Below are 25,021 nucleotides of genomic sequence, written 5' to 3'. Positions count from 1 at the left end.
GCCGGCAGCATGTTCTATCAAATATGTAAAACCAAGGTAAGTAAGGCGCAAAATTCTTGGAGCATTGTTCTCCATCCTCGGATGACTGATGCGACTATCGATGGATAACGTTCAGCGGCTTAGATCGATAAAAAAAAAAAGTACAGAGTTCAGCCAAAAGATTTCCGGTGCCGTGGCACATTTAAACGACAGTGCATTTTGTCAAGGAAACCTATATAGCAAGCTGTGTGGATGACATGATCGTGGATTAAGATTAGTAGCGAATTTAGTTTTGTTGTGAAACTGTGGCACTGATTTACGTACGAAAATTCCGACTCCGGCATTTTGATTGCGGGCGCTGTTCTTCTTCCTAAACTCTCAACGTTCCTCAACGTGATCATCGTTGGCGACGTTCTCTATCCCTAAAACGACGGTGAGTTTATATTATAATCCTCAAACTCACTCACTCAACTCACTTACTACAGGTACATTTCAATTTAACTGCGGGGACGTCCTTGTCCCTTTGCAACAGTGTCTGCCATTAATCGCACCCACCCTACTCGTAATCTTCATCCCAGCGTGCATAAGCTCGCAAAGTCATCAAGACCATCCACTATCTTGCTAATGAGCCTATCTTTCGGCGGCCTTGGCTTGATCTCCCTATGGACTCCCTTGTATTTCTGGGATGACTCCGCCCGTGTTCGCAGTGAATTCAGGTCTTTCGTCTTTCTTCTTGTATTTGTTGCTGTAGTGCTCATACTTGGTGAGCAACGTGGTTCAAGCTCCTTAATTGCCCATATTGACCATTTATTTCTGCTTGTCTCTCACTCTTGCATACTATCATTGTTCACTGCATTTGATCGTCCATCTAATTGGCATCCTTATTGAACCTAAAAACATCAAGCGTATCTCACGAACCCCTCAGAGACATCATTCCGTGCTTATCTAACCGAACAATCCTTCCGCCAACACCTCAGCCATCTTGATGATACCGCGGACGAATCTTCTGATACTGATGCCCAATACTCTTCGCGTCCTGTGGACCGCAATACACTGACTGACCGCACGCCACTTCCATTTCACTTTGCAAACCGTGCTTCAGTATCTCTACGCACCCCAAAGCATATCTTCCATAGTATCGGCATTTGCACGATCGCCACTACCCGCGGAGCTGCTGGCGTTACTGGACGTAGTTCAAGCACAACTAGTCTACATGGTAACGGGAACTTGTCAGGTGTTTATCATGATGGATCGGTAGTTTCAGATTCTTGGTTTATTGGAGCATTTGGTCACTGGTGGCGTGGCGGTCTTGTTGATTCGTGGTATCACGATGCCATGATCGGATCAAAGGACGCTGAAGGCTGGAGCTCTGGTATACTTGGCTTCAAGGCTCTCGACAAACTCAACGAATTCAACAGTATGTTTTTCGATCTCATTCGTCCTTCTATCTTAATGTAGAAAGAAGGTCGCCCATTTGCAAAGTCGGTTCCCTGTCCCAGGCTTCCATCGCGTGGTACCCCACCTAGGTTACGTAATCGTGAACGTTTTGCACCGCGCCTTGGATTAATTCCTCGTCGTAACTCGACGCCTCCGCCACTTCCCAAGTCGGCTTCACTTCCCCTGCACACAGATCATCGAACGCACGAGCACAACCTTCAAATATCCCAACCAGTTTCCGACCAGACCTGTATCGGTGTCTACGTCCCGCCTGTTGCTCAAACCATCTCATGTGGCCCTTCGAGATCTGTATCCATCGATGACTCCCCGATGGTCGCGGAAGTTTTGAAGCAAATCGCTGCTCAGCAGGCTTTCGTGGCAGAACTAGATACCCAAATTTGCGAGGTCCAAACAGCCGCTACTACGTCCCATGATGCGCTGGAAGCTGAATTGGCCGAGCTGCGCATACGTAAGCGCGATGAAGATCAACGCAAAGCCGAAGGGAAAGCTCGTGCCAAAATGCTTGAAGATGCACGACGCTCTGCTGAAACGGGAAGAAGAGATGCCGAGAAGAAGCTGAAGGCCGCCCGCGGTGTGAAGGAGGGCGCTGTAAGGCGCATTGAGGAATTGGAGAGCGAAATAGGCAGGTTAAGGGATCAAATCGAGACAGACCGAGCGACTTTGCTTGAAGAAGCTGAGGTCGAGGACGCCAACCTAACACAGGAACTGGAACTGGAGCTTGAGACGAAGAAGAAGGAGGTTCGGATTGCCGAGGATGTTGTCGCCGCGCTCAACACACGTGCGAAGGAGCTCGAGGTTAAAATCACAGAAGCACGCGAGCGACTTGAAGCCACTAGGGAGCGAACAGAGGTTTTGAAACAGGAGCCGTTGTTTGTCCCTATGCAAGTTTTGAACAGCGGCCATTCCTCCACGCAAGAGCACTACGGTCATATCAACGGTCACGGCATTGCAAATGATTACGACATGGGTCAAGCAGATGCACCATCCTGGTCCTCAACTTTCAGTCCCTTTGATGAGCCGTTAGACATCCATTCTTCACCGGGGTCTTCGGAACGCGAACAAAGCGGTCTTGATTCAGGAGAGTTTTCACGTTCTCCGAGACCTCCGCGACTTTCGTTGGGATCACTGTCAAATTTCAGCCCTAATGCAAGTGAAACGAGTGCTGTTTCGCGTCGCTCCAAGGGGTACACCATCTTTGATGACGATATCGCTTCCCTCGCGCAACCATCACAATCTGGTAAAATCGCTCACGGTCATTTCTCCCCCCAGACAAATTTGGCGTTCTCTCCCTTTGATGTTCAAACACCGTCTTCAGCATTCATCCCAAGTAGCCTCATTAGCGTGCTAGACTCTCCTTCTGGAGACTGCCGAGGCATTGGAAGAGCTGGAAACGCGCTTAGTGTGTCACCTGTGTCCCTCACTGGACCTTCGCCCGCACAGGAAATGAATGTTGAGTATGATCCTTTCGAAGTTCGCCACCACACTCAGGCCATGTATGACAAAATGAGCATGCCTCACCGCACGAACTCTGATCCCTCCGCCGTACGCGCGCTGGACAACACTCTTGTCAATGATGCTGCTATCATGGAGTTGGATTCTGGACCACGCAGGTGGTTCTCGACATCTGCCAAGGACAAGCAGCGCAAGGGCCTCAATCCTGATGCCAAGGTTTTCAGACTTCCGCGACGACAAGCCCCGGCCATGTCCGAACCCATCAGAGCCGCTCCTATGGCTTGCTATGACGCCCTGAATCCAAACGGGCTCATGTCCAGCAATTCCTCGACTCCATCCGCTCTCCTTCGCGCCTTTGCTCCCTCTCGAGCGGAACGTGAGGTACTTCAGCGCGCGCTTGGTGGTTCGACTAATACGAGCCTCGAGCGTCTGCCAAGCCTCAGCGACGTCGGAAGTATTCCATCTTCTCCAGTGCACGTTCACGCTGAGGTGCAGCCGCTGCCGGCGTTTGGGGGGAAGGGGGCTGTTTTACCTGCGTGGCTACAGTCGCTGCCGTTGATTCGGAAGCCCAACTTCAGCCCGTGGGAGGACGAAGAACCTGTCTCTGCGAGCACAGGCGGGGAGGCCAAGAGAAAGTAGATGGTGTGTAGCAAGCGGAACGGGGGAGTGGGGGGAAACATTGTACAAACCATGGAATGGTGGCTAGTCGTCCTGGCATGACGAGGAAGGTGTTCGCAATAGAGAAAAAGGGGTGGGTGGGGTAGCTGTATTTGCTTTTCAATTACCTGCTCGTCTGATATATATATCGCAATGCACGAATTTGTTGAATCGTTTCACATGGGTAGCCACAACCAGTCAGGGCGATCAGGAGGCCTGAGTCTCGAGCCGGTAGCCCGGCGGATCATTGTCAGCGCGCGTACAATCTTGTTCTCGACAGAGCCTTGATCCCTCGGGTTTGATATCCAATTGCTACTTAGCCAAGGGACATATTTCTGGGATTGATGTAGATGTGCAATTGCTATGGCGTGTGCTCTTGATCAAAATCCGACACGCCCGCCAGGAAGTATCATATCAACCAAAGCACATACAAACTACGATAGCAAGCCGGGAGTAAGCCCTGCACTCGGATAGGGCTATGTCCTGCATGGGGTCTTCGACCAAATCTGATTTCACAAGGGAAGGCAGTCGTACAAGAGCGGAGTGATTGATATATCATGATGGTCAACGTATTCAGAATCGCGCGTAGGCCCGAAGAGCGGTACAAGCATCAATTCTAAACCTGAGGTCAATTATGTAGATATAGCTAAGCTACCTATCGATGATGAATGTAACTTGACACACGAACACTATGATCTCGGCCGTGACTCTCGTCCTCCAGTATCAATGAAGGTCTGCAAGTTATCCGAAACGGTGTATCCACACTGCTTCAGCTCGTCCAATGCTAGCGTGTACCGCGAATCACCAGCAGCGATGCAAGTGCGAATGATAGCGTCGTAAACGCTCCGTGGCGGCACGTATTTTTGCGCTTTCATTTCCTCTAGATAGAAGAACGCGTCTTCATATGTAGCCTGTGTTAGGCAAAGGACGATGATCCGCTCGTATGTCGTTGCATCTGGTTTGATATCTAACTCCTTCAGATCCAGGAGCAGTCTATCTCCCAGTCCACGGTGACTGGCGATGATACAGCCAGAAAGGAGTGAGTTGAAGGTGTCAATGTCGGGGACGCATTTGTAGTCGGGGAAAGCCTTGTAGGCGCCCACGGCACGCTGCAGATCTGAAAGTGATATGGCAGCGCGGATGATGGCATTGATGGCGGTCCTGTCGATAGTCTTCCCTTCACTTCGTAGCTTGTCAAGCAGTTCCCAAGCGCCGTCCACCTTGTCAACATCCTGCTTCAGGACTTCGTATATCGGCTGGGTCGTTACCGCAGTAGGGAAGATGTTACTACTTCGCATCAAGTCGAGTGTGCCAAAGGCATCTTTTAGATTTCCGGCGTTACACATTGCTTCCACGAGGGGTGCAAAGTGGTACTCTTGCCAGTCAGCACCCAGAATTCTGAGGACACGAATGACATCTGTTGCAAGGTCAGAGAGTCCATGACGCCCAGCAGTATGGAGAACATCGAGGCAGAGTCCTTCGTCTGGAGTAACATTAAGGTCGCCAATAACCTTTTCCCAGCATCGTTGAACACCTTTAGCCTTCCGATCGAATGTCAGGTGGAAACGATACTAGATATAAATACTACGCACGTAAAGAGCTTCAGCAGATGATGCTAGACATCCTATCCATATTTCCGAGCTTAATCTCCGGACGGAGGTTGCTTCGAAATTCTCCGCCAGGTCGATTGCAAGTCGGGGAAAGCCGAGTTCTGCCGCAAGTCCTATCACATCTTGGGCGATCGTGAGTTCAAGGATGAGCCCCCGGGTCCCCATCTCATAAACACATTGCAGTGCAAATTCTAGATTTTTTCTTTCTGGCGTTGTGTGGCGTTGGATCATTAACTGGAATGTCCGTTCGTTCGGAGGGATATTTGCTGCATCCATCTTGTCGAGGATATCCCACATAGCTCCCGAGTGCAATCGACGTGATGCCTGGGTTCAACAGTGAAACGATAAGGCAAGGTACAGCGACCAAAGAAAGACGAACGCACATGTATGAGGTGATTGAAAGTGTTTCGGTCGGGTGCAATCCCCATAGAACTCATATCTTCGACAACAGCCCAAGCCTCTAGCACATGACAATCGTCCGCAAGACATGCCAGCAAGTTATTATAAATGATAATGTCCGGGTTTACGCCCTCCTGCTTCATTTCTTTGCACATTCTAAGAACCATTGCGGTGCTCTTGGAATTGGCAAACCCTGTAGACCTGAACTGGTAGCGCGCTATAGCACTACCACGTGCAGTTCCCTGAAAACTTTGGTCGGGAACGAAGGACCATGGTTTATTCCGAATTCTAGATGAGCTCGGGTGTAGAGCAGGCTTTGCTGCAACCTGTTGGGTGCTCTGACATCCTACACGGTGTTCAAAACCGCGTTTGTGAACGAGTGGTCGAATTTACTCACGGGAAAAAGTCACAGGTAGGGCTCCAGTGCACTCGGACTGGGATGACCATAAAGCAGCTTTCCTGGAGACTCTTTTGAGAGAGTTTCGCGATGTGGAAGCCAGCATCTTTGACTTCGACCAGCCCGCTTCCACAAAAATCCGTAAATTTAGGCCAATAGGCCAAACACAGTTCAATAACCTTCCACTGTGACACAGCCACCGCCTGACCAAGTTGTTCAAAACCGCGAGTCCGCGACCGGGTGCCTGGTCAACACCCTCTCTGTTTTCATTTCTTGTATATCACCTAAAGCTTGGATTATCATGGTTCGTACACCTTACTCCTGCAACTACTTGACAGTGGCTTACTTCGGAAAAGTTTTACTCAGAAGCTATTTTATCGCGCCGTGGGCCACTGGCCAAAGTATGGCTAGCCGCGCATATGGAGAGAAAACTCTCCAAAACACAGACACTACAGACGGATATTGAACAGGCAGCGGGTGCGTCATTATCTGATCTGTTTCTGACGCGTTAAATGACACTTTACACTCATCCCAGATGCCATCATGGGACAGGAGGTTGAAGTCATGGCACTGCGCCTAAGCGGACAGTTATTGCTCGGTGTTGTTCGAATTTACAGTCGAAAAGCGAAATATTTATTGGATGATTGTAACGAAGCACTCCTCAAAATTAAGATGGTAATGACTCGTACTTTTGGTGTCACATAAGTGTTGACCTCGTTCCAGGCATTCCGCCCAGGTGTTGTTGATATGACGGAAGATCAACTGGCTGTCAACCGCAATGCAATCACACTTCAAAGCAGCAATCTCGACCTGGACGTTTTACTTCCAGATATCAATTGGTGAGATCCTCATGCACTCTCTCGTTTCCTATCCTCCTGGCTCATACACTGAGCCAGGGACATCGATTTTGAGGACCGTATTGCTGAACCTCAGGGTCATCATGTTGCACGCCAAGCAGATATTACCCTTCAAACAGCCGACGACCTACAATTTGACCTTGACGATCCTGGCTACGGCTTTGACCTCGGGCCATCAGATGGTATCGGTTCACAGGACTTTGGAGAGCTTGATCTTGGTCTCGACTTTGGAGACGGACCGGTCAGCGTTATCGACGGAAGCGTAGAAGTTGGTCGTGATGCCCCGACTCCACGAAGTGCCAGAGAGTCGTTGGACTCTAGAATGATGGGACAAGGTGGAGAGGGCGAAGATTTCTTCTCGAACAGAAGTAGAGAACCCTCCGAACATCCGTTTGGTGCTGACATGGATGTGGACATGGGTTTTGGTCCAGACATGGGAAATATGGACATTGATTTGGGTATCGATTTCGGGGACCGCCCCTTAAGCGATCGTGAAAAGACACCCGGACAAACCAGGTCTCCTTCTCGAATGTGTACGCTGTGATTTCATATTTTCTGCTTGACTTTTTTTGATGCCCAGTAAACAGCCTCTCCGCTCACCGAGCCTCCGCCAACACCACCGCCCGACCTTCTCCTCACACCAAAGGCAGCTGCACAAGAATTAGCTGACGATGCAGTTGCTGCAAAGGCCAAGCGCAAGCCCAAAGAAAAAAAGCAAATCATCGATGCTGTTACTGAACTCACCGATGGCCCCGGAGCCAGAGCTGGTCGTGGTCTAGGCGCGCCTGTTATCAAGGATGTCAGTAATATCCTTGCAGAACATCCATCTCTTCCTCGCTCTGCGATGGTGATGCGGCTCATGGAGATCCGCGAGGATCCCATTGCCTACTTTCTTCCCACCAAGGTTACGCCCGAAGGCACTTTCTTCCTTGCCGGGCCCCCTGGACTAGCGCCCGAATTATCCGACCTGTTCATGCGTCCTTTACAGACTGGCCTCCCATCGAAAAAGAGGGGTGCATCCCCTGACAAGGCAGGGAGGAAGAAACCTAGGGTTGAGGGGAGCATACATGAGGATGAGCAGGTCGAACAAGCTCGGCGGGATGCCAGTATTGCTCCGAGCATCGCACTTGCCAGCGAAGCTCTTGGCGGTCGTGCCAGTATGGCTCCTGACGGTGGCTTCGACTTTGGCGACATGACGGGCGGTTTGGATGAGTTTCAGATGGATGTTGGTGGTGAATTCCCGGTGGCACATGACGAATTGGGATTAGAACAAGGCAAAGGTGCCGCAACAGAACAAAGTCGATCGTCCACGCCAGCCATCGATGGAGAAGAAGGTGACGAGACCTACGCCGACATGACATGCCCTATCGCGTCGTTCGATGTACGGCCCTCTCCCACTCAGGCTCAGGAAGCTGCTGGTGACGGTGAAGGCACAGGATATAGCAAGAACACGGTAAAAGCGCTAGGCATCATCCGCAAGGAGCTGAAACCCGAAGCCCGCGAGGATGGCGAGGAGCGAGCCATAAGCTTCCGCAGGATGACGGAGAAAGCTTCTCGGCGTGCTGCATCCGCATTCTTCTTCGAGCTTCTTGTCCTCGGAACACGGGACTGCGTAAAATTGACGCAGAGCGCTGCCTTTGAGAATATCGAAATCCGCGGAAAGGACAAATTGTGGGAGCGCCAGCGGCACGAATCTATCGCTCCATCTATTGTATCTGCCACAGGATTCTGAGTGTATTTATCTTGTTTTCTTTTGGATTTTTCAGATCTTGATCTCACGACTATCTACGAAATGATACTAGGATTTTTTATCAGTTTATTTTATCTCGCGAGCTCGCTACACCAAGCTTTCAATCGTTTTGTTCCTTGTAGCTTTCCTGATTTATACTGTATCTTCCTATACATCCTAGAATTGTTTGCCTGGATCTGTATGTTCCGTTACCTACAACCAACAAGAATCGAGAACGCAGTCATAAATAAGTCGTAAATGTTCATTATTTATCGTAGTGCCCTTTCGCTCTTTGGGGAATGCATGTTGTTTGAGTCTTCTCGAGGCCTGGACACGTTTTCCGTGTAATCTTATATCCAGCTTCAACTGAACTTAAGCTTTCAAACTGACTGCGAAATCTAGAGGTAAAAACGCGTGATCATAGTTGAACAAGTATCAATTAATTGGTCCAAACAAGTTGAATCAACTAACGTTGCACTCGGAGTGGCACAGAAGATGCCGCTGTGATCGATCACGGCAAATATAATCGGTCAAGTGAGGCCAAAATATAGGGCTCATTTAAATTTTCAGTTCGGTTCACCCTGCTAAACGACAAGGGTTTGGAGTAACTCGAAAGAACCGAGCAAGGTTCGACTGATAAGGGTACCATGAACTCTAATATTATGATACAAGGACCAAGAGCAATACAACTACCGTCAAGGTACAAATGAAAACTACGAGTAACCGCTCGCTGTGAGCGCACCATCCCCATGTGAAGCATAGAGCGCGTTTCGATCTTACTTAAGAGCTGAGTGAAGTGCAGTTGATGATTATAGACGGAGAGACGGGAAGACATTACTGAAATACTTACCAATGAACCAAGCACGCAAACCGACTTTCATATCATCATCAACCTTATCCATGATGGATTGATACGATTCGATGGCTGCTCCAAAACTACCTGCTCGAAAGAGTGCATGACACTGTTGCTGGTTTGCGGTTTGCCACAAGGACTTGAGGTCCCAGCCAAAGAGCTGCGGAAAATACGTAGTTGAACATGAATGAGTTTTTGATTGCGTCATATCAGCGTACCGCGACAAATTCGTCGTATGTCAGATGAATTGACGATTTGTAAAAGAAAGTGCTAGCATTGGCGGCGGCAGTGAAATGTTCAACAGCTTCGTTATGGCGTACATCATTTAAGGCAATGTTTCCCAGTTGGACGCGTAGGTAGGCCTGGTGTACGAGGGGTAAAAGAAATAAATGATAGTACGTGAACCTGGTGTGATCGAGCGCATCACACTCACTTCCACGATACGACAGGCGACAGGATCGACATTGGGACTCGCGGCTAGCTCTCCAATGCGCAGCATCGCCTCTTGATGTTCATTTGCATTGAACAATGCAATGGCCTAAAATCGCAATGAAGCGTGGAGTATGTGAGAAGAATATAAGTACCTGCCTTGATCAAGAAAAGCATGTGATCGGTCTTTAAATCACCATTCGTAAACATGGATGCGAGGTCAAATGATATCCTGGCAGCCAAAACCTGCTTTTTCCCGCAGAGGGCAATGCCCTTGGAGATATGGCCCGTCAATGATGGCTGAATGCTGACGGACTATGCCATCATCAAGGATAACTTTTGTTAGGAGGTCATGCACATGATGGGCCAGTCAATCTCACCTGAACTGCATCTTGAAGCGCTCGGTCCCAGTCGCATTTTCGCGCCATAACAATTGCGCGATTGGCATAGGCAGTGTGACTGGCATCGGATTCAATATCTTGATTTAGCACATTTTCAGCGATAGGCAAGTCCCCAGCTATGCACGCGTTGCGGGCTGCCGAGTTCATAGCGAGGACCTGCGTAAATCATGTTCACGCTGCGTTATAAGAGCCAAAGGTGGGAACATGCCTTGAAATCACAGTAGGCTTGAACCTTGACGTAAAAATTATACTTAGATAATGAATGGGCGGGGAAATGAAAACAAATTTACCTGGCACGTCGCTTGCTCCTTCATGAGGCCATCAGTTGGACCATCCTCTGACAAAGCATTCTCGGATATTGGCCACTCCGAGATCTTTTTATCCACACCTCCACTGAGGATGTGTTTGTCACCCGCAGAGAACGTTACACAGTTTAGTTCTCCAGAGTGTTTGAATATGGCAATGTTTCGTCGATCTGAGAGTCGCCAGAGGCGGACACAACTGTCATGAGATGCGGAGGCGAGGAGAGTGCCGCTAGAGTTCAGAGAAATGGCATGGATAGTCTTGAAATGGCCCTTCCAGGGACCATCGACCTGCTGCCAGGTCAACGTATCCCACGCTCGTATGGTGGGATCAACCCCGTTGCCCCCCAAAAGAAGCTGTGTCTCATCTGGCGTCCACGCGAGTGAGTAGTTGAATGCTCCCCAAATCGTCTGCAGCAACTGGGTGGGGAATGGTGGTGGTGGTGGTGGTGGTGGTGGTGATGGTGGTTGTGTGCAATTCCACCTGTGGTAACCGCTATTAGATCTGTCTGGAGTGTAGTTCTGGTAAATTTGGACATTGCGGTCCGTTGCAATCGCAAGAAGTGCTTGCGAATGGCGCGGCCGCGGTGCATACTGAACGCAGCGGACAATTCCACTACAACTAAGTGTATGGTGCACCTGCCATGATGATGTACTCCATAGTTTCGTGGTAGTGTCAGATGATCCACTGGCCAGCATCCTGGAATCTGAAGAAAAGTCAAGTGAAAATATCCAGCTGTCGTGAGCTTTATTGATTGCTTGGTTGAATGGTTCCCCAGTTTTTCCATGCCAGATGATGAGCTCTCCGCTCTCATCACCGCTTGCTATCCATTCCCCATCTGGTGAAACAGCCAACGCCCGCACCCGACTGCGATGCCCCTCCATCTTCTTCAACACTACACCTGTTTTCAAGTCCCACAGACGAAGCGTCCCGTCATACGAGCCCGTGACCATGCGTTCGTCACGATCGCGGAAAACCGCCAGTGCGATCACGCGATCCTCGTGATCTTCGAATGCTCGAATGGGTGTGGTTTTTGGAATGAGCGTCGCCATCTTAGTGGCTGCAGTACAGTTGAGGTGAAGTTGGTGTATGGGGATGGCGTCTTGCTCGAAGTTGCAGAGATGCATGTGATGGGCTGTTTTAAAGCTGCTTTATAGTATTACTCTCTCACTAGACGCCCAAAACATGAGGCATTTATCCTAAGGACCTTTCTTGGCAATATAAACGAATGGGCTCATGCATCCAAGTCGTGTCGCCGCAATTCTCCATATCAGCCAACGAGCCTGATCGTAATTGTTTCAAGGGTCCACGCGGCAGATAGGAAGACGACATACACGGTTCACCCGATTCACCTGATTGGCCATGCCCTCGAATTCTTCCCAAAGACGTAGTATTCCACCCTGGTGACATTTTGAGCTTCTGTTCCCTGGAACGTTCGTCGCGGAGATCCTACGATTACGAGGCTTCCTTTGATCTCCTTTGGTTGTTAGCATCATAAGTATTTGCCATTAGCATTGAAGATAATCAATCGTTTCAAACTCTGATTTGCAGTGGTTGAGGATGGCAATCGGTATGGCGATGTCCTTCTAGATGGGCCCACAAGTTCGTGTTTCCACTCTAGCTGAGTGTATATTCCGTCGCACGACTGCAACCGCGACCAACCAGCTGTGTCCACCCACCGTGACCTGGTAGGGTAGTTTACGGAGAGCAGAACCCAAGTCTCGTGACTTTGGCACTCATCGTCCCTTTTCGGTCGTTTCCGAACCGAAAAGGGAATAATGGTATATTGTCTCAGCTCGCCGGAGAATCCCGGTGTCTCGACTCAATTTCACCGTACCTTCGTACGTACTACACCCACTTTCACCGTGATGTGCACAATTACCATCCGCTCGAGTCGACTTTGGAGAATCAAGCTGTCTATCAGTCGACCGTGATGTTGATCATTACTTATGTCTCATGTTAGTCTTAAGTGACGGAATACCTTTGATAATGCCGTTATTCCCCCCGAAGGCCATATAACTTGAATACCATTGGCACTATTTCATGCTCGGCCGTTGGTCGTGCCATTCACATTAGGACCAGGTCAGCTTTTCAACCCCCTGATTTCCGCTCCTTTTGCATACTTTTGGCTGTCTTCAAGTCTGAATCTGAACAAACCAGATCCTGTCCTTTCTTTATCGACGATGTATAGTACTAAATGTGCCATTTTACTCGCATTCGCTTCCTTGGTGGTGGTCAACGCCCAATCACTGTTCCCATCATTGACCTACAATTTAATCGTCTCACATATTGGTTATGACTTTCTAGGTAATTTCTCTTGGGAGACAGCGGACGATCCAACGAACGGCCGTGTCAACTATGTCGATAAAGCTACCGCTCTCAAGGATAATCTGACTTTCGGTATGTGTCTCCTTCGCGCTCAATTTATTCGCTCAATTCTTCGCAGTTTCGGACCACAAGTTTATCATGCGCGCTGACGACACGAAGAAAGTTGCAAAATCTGCCCGTGGGCGAGACAGCGTACGCATACATTCGCTGGATGCTTACGACGACGCCTTGTTTGTCCTCGACATATTTCATATGCCCGAGGGTTGTGCAACGTGGCCTGCGTGGTGGACATTGAGTGAGGAAGGGCCCTGGCCTTACGGTGGCGAAATTGATATTATCGAAGGCGTCAACCTCGGTCAAGGAAATCTTGCCTCCCTTCACACTACACCGAACTGCACTATGCCCAAGGCTCGATCACAGAGAGGGTTCGCTATTTTATAACCGTCATACGTATTATTCGCTCAAGTTGATTCGTAGGTTCACAAAATCCACATCATGCGACACATCTGTAAACTCCAATCAGGGTTGCGGTGTCTCTTTTCCTGACCAAGATTCTTATGGGGCAAGCTTCAATGCGGTGGGCGGTGGCTTTTATATCATGGAGAAAAGCAGCACGAAGGGCGTTTCAGTCTGGTTTATCACTCGCGACAGCTTGCTACTTCTCGGTGGCGAGCCCGTCCTGGACTTGGTGCTTCTATCAACACCTGATGCGTACTTCCCGACGGTTAACAACTGCGACTACTCCAAACACTTCAATGCACATAGCATTGTTTTTGATCTGACATTCTGTGTGAGTGCCATTTTTATGTTCTGCGGCGTCATTATGACCTATCCATCAACTTTACAGGGCGACTGGGCTGGGTCTGAGTCGGTGTGGAATGCGTCCACATGTGCGGCCAAAGCCTCTACCTGTAACAGCTGTAAGCCTACCTTGTTTTCATCACTCGCAATCCTGACACATGACTATCGCAGTTGTTGACAACAATCCCAGCGAGTTCACCGAAGCCTATTGGGAAATCAACTCCCTTAAAATATATACACCTCATGGTCTCTTGCGTTAGTTTGACGCCCGCGTTCGTTTTTGTCTTCCTTATACCATACTATCCAGCTATTCATGTAACAAGTCCGGAAGATCATTTCACCATCATAGAAGTCTGTCATCTAGCCCTTGCATTGTTTACGTTACTCGTTAGATACCCTGGAGGAATACAAGTTGTCAATGGATCATGTGCATAGAGTATATTACAACACGTTCTTCGTACGCACTTTATCACTCATCATACACATTGTCTTTTCGCTCGATACCTTTTTATTATACCTCCTTTTGAGTCGTCTCCCCTCAATGCTTCAATCGAAGACTGAGGTAGGCCTTTTATTTACGAGTCTACTATCACATACAATTTCTGATCACCTATGTAGTCTTCCCTTCGTCCCTAGGTATACCATTTATTGTTGTCAATTTCTCAATTGAAGACTTCATTCCTAGTTCGAGCCTCTCTTCGTTCGAGAGAGTATCATCTGAGCTTCGATTATCTAGCTCGTGCAGATCATCTCAATTGCTTTCTACATGGTGTTCGTTCTCTTCGTCATTCGGTGCATCATACCTAGATGCGATTGACTATCTAGTACCGCTGGTCAGTACGCCAGGCTATATTTGGCAAATTTGGATTGTTTTGTCAGCCACATCCTGGTACTGCACTAGTACTTATGACTCCATAGCTCTACACTTTCTACCACCAGGTAACCATCAGGATGCGGTTCTTCAAATCGTTTCGATTGCTGCACCGTCGTACAAGGTCTGAGGGCGATGTGTCCCACATGATTTCCTCTCCACCATCGTCGACTGGGTCACCTTGTTCGATGGAGTCTCGACAGATCCAACAATATGTCAGGCCTACATCGTCTAGCCTAGTCAGCGGATCAGCGGCCCCGGTATTTGTATCCCTTGAGGCCTCCCTCCCTTCATTCGACCCCGCTCAACTTTATCAACCCCGGCCAACACCTCTGGACATGTCTACTGGTAACTGCATTCACCAGCCCGAAAGCGATGTTTTCCGCCTGCGTCAGACCAACACCGAACTCGCAGCCGACCTTGCCGATGTCACTAACGATCTTTCGCGGACCCGCAACGAACTCTATACTGAGATGACCAAACTTGCCCGCTTCCAGCACCAGCTTGCGCGTGGTATGGACCACATCCAGAAGCTTGAATCAAGATTTCAGCGTCTTGCGGGCCTTCTCGTCGACATTGGCATTCCATACTTTACCGTTCAGCGAATCTCTGATGCACTGGATTCTGATCTCGGCACCGCAGATCATATCTTGGTCAATGCTATAGGTGACGCTGTCCACGACTCAGAAGCACTGCTCTCAAGTTTGAAGCCGGCGGTCATCGGCAACGCTGTCCTAGAACAGTATCAATCCGCGCTGCACATGACTCTCAGCGCGCGGCGCAAAGTCTGTGCACAAAAGAAAGTCTCCAAATTCTGGAAACGCCTCGCTCAGGAAGATGACCGCCACACAGACACCGTCACTCCGTCCTCGTCCAATATATCCTCTGTCCGCGAGCCTCTAACACCCGCCCGTCAACACGCTGTCGACTCCCTCATTGCTCGTAGGCGAGATGCAAATGCAGGCTTTGCTAGATATGCATTTAGTGGGGCTTCTGTGCAAGGTGGTTTGGTTCTACCCGTTTCTACCTCTGACATTGGATCTGCGGCGAGTTCTGCATCTGGATCGACTATACAGTTGCAACATACTTCGCCTTCGAGAGCACGATTTTCGATATCTGAACTACGTCGACGTTCGCCCCCCATGGTTTTGGGTGACATTGATCTCAACGTTTCCCAATCATCGGATGGACCTCCAGAAGCGGCTGAACCTGATGATTCAGAACACGATGGATCTGACGACCAGAATGCACGCCCAACAGTAACTCTTAGCCAGGACCTTATTCAGGTATGTCAAATAAACACATTCCACATTCAAAAGATAGTGATGATGGCGCCAACAGAATTTGAATCTTGTTGCCCTTGGGCGTGGACACCGTCGTAACTCCTCGGCCGTATCAAGGTCAAGCATTCCGTCCCGCCTCTCCGATTCCACACCCGCCGTCTCCTCTCTTAGCGCCTCGTCGGGCCTACCCACGTCCTCTTGCGGCTTTAGTTCCGACGTGCCGTTTGACAATTCCGCATTCCATAGTCTGCTTTATGGTATTGGCAGCACTCCGACGAACTCAGACAGGCGCAAATGTTCCAATACACTTATAAGCACCAGGAGGAACTCGCGCTTCCTCGAGCATATCAACGAGTACTCGACCGGATCCCTTGCTATCCTTGAATCTGCAGATTCCCTAGGATTGATGAACTCTACTGGCTCACTTGCTGTGCTCAACACTACGGCTTCCACCATTGTAACGTCCCCTGGACTCTTTGGCACCAGCAGGGAAAGCAAGGATTCGTTGTTCATGTCTACTCAGACGCCCACAACAGGGCCTACCACGCCGAGCAAGACACCGCCTACAGAAAGCAGGACACCCTCATCTAGTGGGAGCAAGCTGCCCGTATTGAGACACTTGCATAGTCCTGATGCTAGTCCTGATGCCTTCAAAGTTTCCATACGCAACCCTGGGGGGATCATAAGGCGGTTGTCGCCAAGCCCTGAGAGCTTCGTACGAAAGCTTCGGAACTTTGGTTCTCGTGACGGGAGCGAGAATGTGAGTCCTGAGAAGCCGTCTGGGATTCCTATCATGCAGCGTAAGATGACGATCAGGGGGCGGGTGAGGATGTAGTATCATGGGTGGATTTCGGATTTCGATCGATTGCTACTATCTTTTCTCTCCTTAATTGTTGTAAATACTTGGAGGTCATGCCATCTTCTCTTTTTTCGATCCATTTTCTTGCAAGCAGTTGGTGGTCTTGAATTGAGTCTGAGTCAAATATTAGCCCTGCTTCTTATAAGAGGAAAGGCCAAGCTGTGCAACACTCGTCAAAAACCTTTGAGTTGTGCAGTGCTGGTCCCTGCATGTACCACACGTGTCTGTAGCATCAGAGCAGCTTCGCGCGACATGACCGTATCGTTGGCATTTTGCACAACAAATGGATTCTTTCTTGTCTTTTTGAATGGTAATGTGCTCGTTTTTGAAACAGAGGCCGTCGCATAGGAGAGTGTTGGCCGTGTAAGCATCAGCAACTTGGAGAAGGGCAAATGCCTTTCTTTGCTGGGGTGAATGACGAGTGGGGGGTTTGACCCAGCGGATGGAGGCTAGCGAGTTGGTCAGAAGTAAGTTCTCCTCTTCTACTACTCTCCCGAGGTGCTTCGGGAGCTCAACCATTACTTCAGGTCCACACGTCAGAATCGACATGGGTACTCATCTGAGGCCTCTCGCGGGGATTCCACCCGGTCATCAAGTTTAAAACCAGCTACTTAAGGCTGGTCCCAGACCACCGCATATTCCCACATGGGGCAGGGTGCTTTTCATCGGTGCCAGAATCTATCTTTACCACAGGCCATAAGAGCACCTGCTCACCGTGGATTCGTTATCCTGACTAACTCAATAGATGCTTAGGGCTCTTTTCCCCATTAACATCGTCACTAGCCTTCGGAGGCATATGCCGGTTTCCTAGTTCTGCCCAAGGTGAAGCCAAATCTAAAGTGGATCGGTCATTGCTCCCACAAGGTCCACGAGGACCTGATTCAGCCGAACTGCTACCCATAGGCACTCCTAGGTAGACCAGACCTTGATGTCTGGTGGCAGGCAGTAATTTTATACCCTGCTCTTGTTGTGTTGTCCATGGGTACCAATTTAATGGTGAACCAGGCTGGCGTTGAAGTCGTTGCCCGACAGTGCCCAAACAGCATGATAGCCGAAAGGAGATACCGGGACGGGTAAAGGGAGAGTTTCTGATGTTTCTTCTGTATGCCCTGCAACACCTCAAGTCCCCAGGAGGACACAACAGCGTGAGATCGGCGTGTTGTCTCGATCTCAAGAAATAATTGATTGATTGCTTGAGTGGTCCAAGCTACCTATCAGTTAGAACGAGCACATTTCTCGTTAGCGTTCAAGTTGCGCGCTGAGAAGTTCGTAGCCGCTATTGGCTGTCATTCATACCTTCCTATTGTACTCATTTCATAACGCGGATCGGTACCGAGTACTGGGATTTGATCAGCCTGCCAAGGTAGACGACATTGGGATCGACATAGTGGGCCGATACTTGTAGGGGGTTAAGTCACGGCTACAGTCGCAAGCAGGTTTACGAAAACAACTTGGAGCCCATGGCCATGGCGCATTGCGCGGCGCGTGACTGCAATCTCATTTTGCTGTAGCACTGGCCCCGCCCGCCCGGGTTGTGTCTGGGGTGAACCAACTGTCAAAATCAAAGTTCAGTCAAACGAGCTGCAAGACGCTGAACCTACCGGTGCTTAAAGCTTCGATCAGCGCATGAACTTGACTTCGCAAATCACCGGTTCACTGATGGACTGCGTACCACCAACAGTGAACACGCCACTATCAACAAATACTTGTCCAAGACACTAAGCTTATTGATTGAGTCTGTACTCGATTATCTACTCTCGTGTGAGCTAGGCTGCGTCCTGATACTGTAGCTACTAGCTATATGACAGTGTATGAAACTCAATACGCCTTCTTCCTAATTCGAAAGCTGAACAAATAGCAATAAGACTTCAGAGTAATGCAAGAAGAAAACCAGTACCTCTCTCGGATATATTGCCTAGTTGTAGCGCCTCTCGTCCTTGAGACGGTAAACAAAAGCCTCTGGTGACAGGTGTTATAAGCAGCGATCCAGCAGGCCTGTAATGTCTTACTTCTCTTGTGAACACGGTGGGATCCAACGTCCTCGCGCCCTGTGTCGCCGCTTTCGTCGGTTGATTGAGCGATGCAGGACTCAGAGTCATGGGAGTTAGTGTTTCTCTTGCGAGACCCAATATCCTCGCGCCCCATGTCGCCGCTTTCGTCGATTGAATGAGAGATGCAGGACTCAGAGTCATGGGAGTTAGTGCTTCTCTTGTGAGATCCAATATCCTCATGTCCCATATCACCGCTGTCACTGATTTCACTTTCGTTGATTGAATGAGCGACGCAGGACTCAGAGTCATGGGAGTTAGTGCTTCTCTTGCGAGACCCAACATCCTCGCGCTCCGTGTCGCCGCTTTTTTCGGTTGAATGAGAGATGCAGGACTCAGAATCATGGGAGTCGGGGCTTCTCTTATGAGACCCAATATCCTCGCGCCCCAAATTACCGCTGTCACTGATGTCACTTTCGTCGGTTGAACGAGCGATGCAGGACTCAGAGTCATGGGAGTTAGTGCTTCTCTTATGAGATCCAAGGTCCTCGCGCCCCGTGTCGCCGCTTTCGTCGATTGAATGAGAGATGCAGGACTCAGAGTCATGGGAGTCGGGGCTTCTCTTGTAAATGAAGCCGTCGTTGTCGACCTTGACATCAGGTGACACGGGCGTATCGCCAAAGTCAACCGAGTCAAGTGCATCAGGTGCATCAGGTGTATCGGGCATCCCAAGCCTGGGTTTGAGATGATCAACGAGGTTGGAGGAAAGGTCCTGGGGCCTAGCCAAAGCTGCATAGCATATCAGCACCGACAAGAAAGGCACGAGTCCTCGGTGCTCACAAGTACGTTTTTTGACCAAATTTGGTGTCGGATGTGATGTAGCAATAGCAGCAAATGTAAGGAGTGTGGTGAAAATGAGTGTGAGTTGCATGGTTAGAATCGACAACGGGTGTTTGGGTGCTAGAGACCCTCTCTAGTCAAAATCGCGAGGGCTTTTATTTGCCACGAACTAAATTGTAGTATCGTAAGAACCACCTAGGTTCATCGGATGCCTTCTGATTTGACGCTTACCGGACATGTTATATTTCGGATCTGTGGCTGGCTAAGACAAACTTCACCTAGTCGTAAGAACCACCTAGGTCCATTGGATACCTTCCGACTTGACGCTTACCGGACATGGTATAGTATTTTGGATCCGGGGCTGGCTAGAACGAACTTTACCTAGGCTGTTACCACTCCGAAACTGTTCGGCTCCTATAGCGAGGGTGAAGATCTCGAACATGGACCGACAAGCCTTGGCGGCCGAACGGTGGCGGAGTTCGAGAGTGGTAATAAGTCACTAGTACACACTCGAACTTCAAATCTCTTCTCTTCGGTTTCCGGTACTGTGTAGTGCCCTGTTAGCATCCCGAAGTACTAGGGGGAAACACAAGTCCGTGAACAGTGAACACAACTGTCGAGGGATTCGCTGACCTCGCTGACCTGGTTCATGGGAACACGTTCCATTCGAATCCAACTAATCCAACTTCGTCTAGCTCGGGTCGGTGACATGATCTCATCATGGGTTGGGCTCGACCGAGCGTTAGCTCAGGGTGGGACGCAAGGAGATGGATCCGCTGGGAGGGCGGGACAACTGCTTACGGATTCGATTACGCCTAATGACTCGCTAGTTAGCTTCACACTAAGGAGTTAGAACAGACGCAACGATGGGATAACAATTAAAAGATCAGTAGTACGAAGTGATGGACGAAACTATGGAGTACTGGCAAACGAAGGCATTGTGGAACTACAGGGAGTGGTGGGTGGGTAAGAGAACGAATGTCCACTCGAGTGGGGAGCAGTATTATTAGCAGGTGCGACGAACTCGACGATGTATAGAGGGAAAAAAACACAGCGGCGCTACCGCGCATTGGTGCTGGGATCTTCCGGCAGGCTGCACCTGTGTATGATAATCATTCTGCTACAGTCTGCCACTAGAGGCCGGGTGGGTGACATGCAAAGGAAGATATCGGGTGGTGTGTTTGATCCGTTAATCATCGCGGCTATCTATTCCTGCTGCGCTGGGAGTTACTGGGAGTCGGCTCGGAGTGAGTGTAGGAAACCAAAAAGAAGTTGACACCCATAGATATCTCCAGCCTTGTAGTGCCATGACGTGCTTTTGACATTCAGTTCATTCTGTGCTCTACTTCGTGTGCTAAAATTGAGTGTCATTTGAGAGATATACGTGTGGTTGTTGGTGGAGTGGATGATAGACGGTGATAATCCGTGAGATACCCGTGGATACCCGTGCAGATCTCTAGATACAAGTGTAGATCATTCCAAGGATAAGTGATGCGCACTAGTTGTCCCATGGCCGTCAAAGGTGCTGCACCTAGGACCTAAGCGGCGAAAGTAGTGGTTGTGTGTACGAGACTCCTGTGCGGACAAGAACCACGTGAGGTCGTGCGTACATCCGTTGGATGCGGCTATGCTGGGGTCCAAAGGAGGCGATGTACCCATAAATCGATAGACATAAATCATATTACCTACCTCGCATTTCACCTCTCGCAGCACAAACTAACGCTCCTACTCTTCAAGTTTCATCCGCTTCCTAACAGGGGTATCCGGATGCAGAACCTGTGACGCAGCTGACGGGACGCGTTTCTTAGCACTTATGCCCCACCCGCTCTTTCCAAGCAGCAACACATCAGGTGAAGAGTTTGGGAGCCATATTTCCTCCTCAGCATCTTCGTCTTCCTCCATTACATTGCCCAGGCTGTCAGAGGAGAAGTCAAGTAAAGGGACAGATGCGCAAGGAAGCTCGTTGTCATCTGTGTCGAGCAGCGTAAGACTCGAGCTCCGTGCAATCAGAGGACTCGAAGATCGCCCTGTGAGGTGTGGACTCGAACTCCGAGCTGATGCATTTGACTTGGCACGGGGAGGCGGTTTCTTCACAGGCGTTGCTGTTACGAGGGTGATCGCTGGCGCTGCGCGAGATTGGGAGGATTGGGATTGGGAATCGGTGCGCCCGATGATACGCTTAGCGGTTGCAGCAGGCATCTTCGTATCTTTCTGTGACACCGTAGCTGTCGACCGATCTTTCCCCTTCCATGTACGAGACATACTGATCTGCCGGGTTAGCGCACGCTGAAGTGCCTTGTCCTGCGTTGCGCCTACGCTTGCTGCACGTTCCTTTTCTTTTTCCTGGGCGAGCGAAATCGACAGCGAGCGAGTGCGAGCAGGGGCCCCTGTCGTCATACCACTTTGTGAGCCTGTTGCAGTAGTAGATGATGAATAATGAGAACGTGACCCATGAAGTGATTTCCCTGTAGATGGTCCAGGAGAAGGTGGTTCGTCAGAGAAGGGAGAGTTGGGGAAGAGTTTGGAATGGAGGAGGGCACATTGTTCCGGGAGCTTTGATTTGAACCTGTAATGATTGGGTGATTAGTATCATGATTTATATATACGTAAAGCGGCCACTCACAGTGGTTCAACCACGTCCTCGCAAAACTTTTGCATCCAGTCGCATTCATTCTTGTTGCGGGTCGCAATCTCAGTGCGAGAAGTATTCATAAGTGATACGAGCTGCCACATTGAGAGTTTGTCCATGAAGGACTCGAGACGCTCGATAGAGGACGGGATGATCAAGTTTGGTTTTTCCTTTTTCTTTTTCCGTAAACGGCTGGGTTTGACGGGCGAAATAAATGAAATATTATCCGTGGGTGGTACTTCGACAGGCGGTAATGGGGTGCAAGGTCCAGGAAGAGAGAGTTTGAGGAAATAAAGCAGGATCTGAATCTGAACTCTACAAAGTCGTTACGATGCGCTCAAAAGCGAGGTAAAAGCACTTACTCACGCTGCTCCATGCACTCGAGCCAACCTAACCTCCATTTCTCTTCTAGCATCGCGTTGTCTTCTCCGGTGAGGTGTTCGTTACGCTCCGCGCTGCCATCGACTTTCTCGTACCCCAAAGCATACCACATCATGCTCTCTTCTGCTTCGCCTGCACCGCCTCCGTCTGCAAGAATCTGAGGAAGCTCATTATGGTACTTGTTCGCGGCTGCGCGAAGAGAGAGAAGAAGAGGTTCGATAAAGGTGTGAAGAGGGTGTGGCTGGTCTTCTGCGAGATCCGGAGTACCTCGAATGCGGAGAAGAGATGGAATAAAGAGAGAGAGCGGCATGATTGACTATAGTGTTGTTAGTAAATATATAGAACGGTTAGAGAAGGACGTACATGAGGAAGCCATAGAAAGTGAAGGTAGGTGCGCTGGACAAAGAGGGCTGGGTCTGCTGCATCATGGTCTTGAAACGGGTAGTCTCTGCTCAGACTCTTTTCTTGGGCTGCAGTCCATTTGAGTGAGGCTGGCGTGTGCAAAACAAAAGCTTGCTGAAGTGACATCGGGGATTCTCAGTGTAGTAGGTCAATGAAACGCGTCCCACGTGACCGCGTATAGTTCATGTTCTTGTTCGGTAATTTCCTGGCGGGAGTGTCTTGCCTCATCGATAGCTCCACAATCCTATATATGTATGGTGAACAGTCTTCTCGACGATAGTCCCAAGTACTATCACGCTGCGTTTGTTTCTCACACACTAGGTTGGGTATTCGAATATGCTCGTCTTTTTACCAAAGTAGATTTCACGAGACATCGTAGCTATCTGGAATTTTCGTTGCGTCTAACCCAATATAAATACCAATTCTGGTTTACATAAAGTACTAGTACAAGTTGGGACTGACGTAATCTCGGCTCCAGATCCTAGGCAGGCGGAGATTGAAAGCGGAGGCAAAAAACATACACCAAAACACACGCAACAGACCTGCCTAGGATCTGGTGCATTTCGTAGAGAAGGGGGTAGATCATAGCCGGCCCAGAGTAGTTACTGTAGCGGTACTTTACTTACCACCTCAATGGACGACTTCAAAGATCTTTTCTATCCTGAGTTGGAGTCCTTGGAAGATGAGGATGACTGCAAAAACACTTGCACCTGCCTTGGATGTCTCTCGTTACACGAACCTAGTGATAATGAGGCTACAATGTCTGATGAAGAACCTGAGCCACAGGCTCCCATACAACTAGAGCAAACTAGACGGAAAAAGTTGGCGCTTGAAGTACAATCCCTTGTGCCCAAAGTGCTCAAGATTCTCGACACAATCTCGGAGCAGGGCATGACACTGTCCCTCTTCCTTGATGCTCTCAGCTGGGGGGACTATGATGAGTACGTGTTTGTTTGGTTGTGCAAGTAATGGGAGCATGAAAGGCATTGTTTTGCCGGTGCCGGTACCAGCAATGACTGAACAGTTGAGACCTAACAGAAGTGCCTCCAATGATTATCGCATGTGTCGCAACAGAATCGTACTTGTGTGCCTTAACAGCGCCGTCGCGTGCTTCTTGCAGAATTCTGAGGGATCTTGCAACTTCGCAGTCATGATCAAAGTTTGTTCTGGAATGTACAGGGGGCATCAGTTGAAGAAGACACCCAAAGGGGGTCAATGCGGAACGGAGACACTTGAATTGGTATATCAACAAACGCGATGACGAGTGCATTTCATAGCACATGTGATACGACATACCCCCTTCTACATGAAATGCACCAGACATTCTAGGGCACACTCACACACACAAATTGAACATGTTTTTTGCCTCCGACTTGAAACTCCGCATATGTGGCTGTGCTACATTCTCATGTGCCCTAGAACGTTGGGAACGAGACTAGGACTGACGATGTTCTAACACCCCTTGTGAATCATTGCCTATTTTACAGCTGAAAAACAATAAGAAATGATAGTAGAAACAAAGAGCAGCAATACCTCTCTTAGATACATGTTAGTCATCACACCTCTTGGTGTTGGACTGGTAGCCAGAAGCCTCTGTTGTGATGAGTGTTACACATGGGTGATTGATTAATCCACCAGGCATATAATAACTTACCTCTCTGGTGGACATAGTTAGGTTCAGCATCCTCACGCCTAGAAGGCGAGTCGGAAGAATCGGGAGAGTCAGGGGAGTCGGGGCAGTCGGGCGAGTCGGGTGAATCAGGAGAGTCAGGAGAGTCAAGTGAACCAGGCGAACCAGGGTCCCTAGTATCAAAAACAATGATGTTACAGGGAAGGCCGTGCTGAGCCAAAGCTGTATAACATATCAGTATCACTTCCACTGACTAGAGTGGCGTGCAAGTGCTCACAAGTACAATCCATCCCCATTTCTGGCATGGGATATGCCACAACAATAGTGGCAAAGGTGACGAGCACATTGTGAAAATAAGTGAGGGCTGCATGCCAATCAGCAAAAACTAAGCTGGCTATATATTACTATATACTTCACATAGACCGTGTAGCTCTGTTGTTACCTGCCCTGTATATAGAATGTGAGGTGACTATATAGTGCTATAT

The 25,021-nt window shown here is 49.3% G+C and overlaps 7 protein-coding genes across 7 annotated transcripts; 4 read left to right on the top strand and 3 right to left on the bottom strand.

Annotated features, from left to right (window-relative positions):
- Positions 1 to 339: 339 nt before the first annotated feature.
- On the top strand, positions 340 to 4,019 carry F5891DRAFT_1013568 (uncharacterized protein). The gene is made up of 4 exons (XM_041360798.1): positions 340 to 412; positions 465 to 742; positions 884 to 1,396; positions 1,445 to 4,019. Exons 2-4 carry the CDS (start codon positions 604 to 606, stop codon positions 3,526 to 3,528), a joined length of 2,736 nt encoding a protein of 911 aa, XP_041229824.1. The 5' UTR covers positions 340 to 412; positions 465 to 603; the 3' UTR covers positions 3,529 to 4,019.
- Positions 4,020 to 6,123, bottom strand: F5891DRAFT_1140669 (uncharacterized protein). The gene is made up of 4 exons (XM_041364895.1): positions 5,953 to 6,123; positions 5,540 to 5,901; positions 5,139 to 5,480; positions 4,020 to 5,087 (listed from the first exon to the last, which is right to left on the bottom strand). The coding sequence occupies exons 1-4, from the start codon at positions 6,056 to 6,058 to the stop codon at positions 4,236 to 4,238; spliced, it is 1,662 nt and encodes a 553-aa protein (XP_041229823.1). The 5' UTR covers positions 6,059 to 6,123; the 3' UTR covers positions 4,020 to 4,235.
- On the top strand, positions 6,124 to 8,886 carry F5891DRAFT_1013565 (Rec8 like protein-domain-containing protein). Its single transcript, XM_041360797.1, has 6 exons — positions 6,124 to 6,256; positions 6,309 to 6,429; positions 6,488 to 6,627; positions 6,676 to 6,791; positions 6,849 to 7,342; positions 7,397 to 8,886. The coding sequence occupies exons 1-6, from the start codon at positions 6,254 to 6,256 to the stop codon at positions 8,539 to 8,541; spliced, it is 2,019 nt and encodes a 672-aa protein (XP_041229822.1). The 5' UTR covers positions 6,124 to 6,253; the 3' UTR covers positions 8,542 to 8,886.
- Positions 8,887 to 12,707: 3,821 nt separating this feature from the next.
- Positions 12,708 to 13,913, top strand: F5891DRAFT_945822 (glycoside hydrolase family 16 protein; the record flags this gene model as incomplete). The annotated part of the gene is made up of 5 exons (XM_041374638.1): positions 12,708 to 12,924; positions 12,971 to 13,277; positions 13,330 to 13,642; positions 13,700 to 13,772; positions 13,825 to 13,913. 5 exons carry the CDS (start codon positions 12,708 to 12,710, stop codon positions 13,911 to 13,913), a joined length of 999 nt encoding a protein of 332 aa, XP_041229821.1.
- Positions 13,914 to 14,546: 633 nt separating this feature from the next.
- On the top strand, positions 14,547 to 16,739 carry F5891DRAFT_36091 (uncharacterized protein). The gene is made up of 2 exons (XM_041371532.1): positions 14,547 to 15,810; positions 15,866 to 16,739. The coding sequence occupies exons 1-2, from the start codon at positions 14,605 to 14,607 to the stop codon at positions 16,640 to 16,642; spliced, it is 1,983 nt and encodes a 660-aa protein (XP_041229820.1). The 5' UTR covers positions 14,547 to 14,604; the 3' UTR covers positions 16,643 to 16,739.
- Positions 16,740 to 18,396: 1,657 nt separating this feature from the next.
- F5891DRAFT_36078 (uncharacterized protein) lies at positions 18,397 to 19,777 on the bottom strand. The gene is made up of 4 exons (XM_041371530.1): positions 19,726 to 19,777; positions 19,495 to 19,663; positions 18,564 to 19,443; positions 18,397 to 18,512 (listed from the first exon to the last, which is right to left on the bottom strand). The coding sequence occupies exons 2-4, from the start codon at positions 19,583 to 19,585 to the stop codon at positions 18,485 to 18,487; spliced, it is 999 nt and encodes a 332-aa protein (XP_041229819.1). The 5' UTR covers positions 19,586 to 19,663; positions 19,726 to 19,777; the 3' UTR covers positions 18,397 to 18,484.
- A 1,442-nt stretch (positions 19,778 to 21,219) lies between these two features.
- On the bottom strand, positions 21,220 to 23,039 carry F5891DRAFT_1013549 (uncharacterized protein; the record flags this gene model as incomplete). The annotated part of the gene is made up of 4 exons (XM_041360796.1): positions 22,868 to 23,039; positions 22,486 to 22,820; positions 22,118 to 22,438; positions 21,220 to 22,060 (listed from the first exon to the last, which is right to left on the bottom strand). The coding sequence occupies exons 1-4, from the start codon at positions 23,030 to 23,032 to the stop codon at positions 21,220 to 21,222; spliced, it is 1,662 nt and encodes a 553-aa protein (XP_041229818.1). The 5' UTR covers positions 23,033 to 23,039.
- Between the last annotated feature and the right edge of the window lie 1,982 nt (positions 23,040 to 25,021).

This window comes from Suillus fuscotomentosus, assembly GCF_016647785.1.
Source record: "Suillus fuscotomentosus strain FC203 chromosome Unknown F5891scaffold_10, whole genome shotgun sequence".
In the NCBI taxonomy this organism is placed as follows: domain Eukaryota; kingdom Fungi; phylum Basidiomycota; class Agaricomycetes; order Boletales; family Suillaceae; genus Suillus; species Suillus fuscotomentosus.
Note: the sequence above shows the minus strand (reverse complement) of the source record. Positions and strands in the feature narration are given on the sequence as shown.

What these genes read in the sequence shown, in the direction of transcription:
- F5891DRAFT_1013568 (XM_041360798.1), top strand. Translation starts at nt 604, where the DNA reads ATGAGCCTATCTTTCGGCGGCCTTGGCTTGATCTCCCTATGGACTCCC. An exon ending in TGCTGTAGTGCTCATACTTG is followed by an intron (nt 743 to 883) that starts GTGAGCAACGTG and finishes AAAAACATCAAG; the next exon opens with CGTATCTCACGAACCCCTCA. An exon ending in CAAACTCAACGAATTCAACA is followed by an intron (nt 1,397 to 1,444) that starts GTATGTTTTTCG and finishes TGTAGAAAGAAG; the next exon opens with GTCGCCCATTTGCAAAGTCG.
- F5891DRAFT_1140669 (XM_041364895.1), bottom strand. Translation starts at nt 6,058, where the DNA reads ATGCTGGCTTCCACATCGCGAAACTCTCTCAAAAGAGTCTCCAGGAAA. An exon ending in CCTACCTGTGACTTTTTCCC is followed by an intron (nt 5,902 to 5,952) that starts GTGAGTAAATTC and finishes AACACCGTGTAG; the next exon opens with GATGTCAGAGCACCCAACAG. An exon ending in CATCTGCTGAAGCTCTTTAC is followed by an intron (nt 5,088 to 5,138) that starts GTGCGTAGTATT and finishes TTCGATCGGAAG; the next exon opens with GCTAAAGGTGTTCAACGATG.
- F5891DRAFT_1013565 (XM_041360797.1), top strand. An exon ending in GGATATTGAACAGGCAGCGG is followed by an intron (nt 6,430 to 6,487) that starts GTGCGTCATTAT and finishes CACTCATCCCAG; the next exon opens with ATGCCATCATGGGACAGGAG. An exon ending in CAGGTCTCCTTCTCGAATGT is followed by an intron (nt 7,343 to 7,396) that starts GTACGCTGTGAT and finishes CCCAGTAAACAG; the next exon opens with CCTCTCCGCTCACCGAGCCT.
- F5891DRAFT_36091 (XM_041371532.1), top strand. Translation starts at nt 14,605, where the DNA reads ATGCGGTTCTTCAAATCGTTTCGATTGCTGCACCGTCGTACAAGGTCT. An exon ending in TTAGCCAGGACCTTATTCAG is followed by an intron (nt 15,811 to 15,865) that starts GTATGTCAAATA and finishes TGGCGCCAACAG; the next exon opens with AATTTGAATCTTGTTGCCCT.
- F5891DRAFT_36078 (XM_041371530.1), bottom strand. Translation starts at nt 19,585, where the DNA reads ATGCAACTCACACTCATTTTCACCACACTCCTTACATTTGCTGCTATT. An exon ending in TTTGGTCAAAAAACGTACTT is followed by an intron (nt 19,444 to 19,494) that starts GTGAGCACCGAG and finishes TATGCTATGCAG; the next exon opens with CTTTGGCTAGGCCCCAGGAC. An exon ending in AGGCAATATATCCGAGAGAG is followed by an intron (nt 18,513 to 18,563) that starts GTACTGGTTTTC and finishes CTATTTGTTCAG; the next exon opens with CTTTCGAATTAGGAAGAAGG.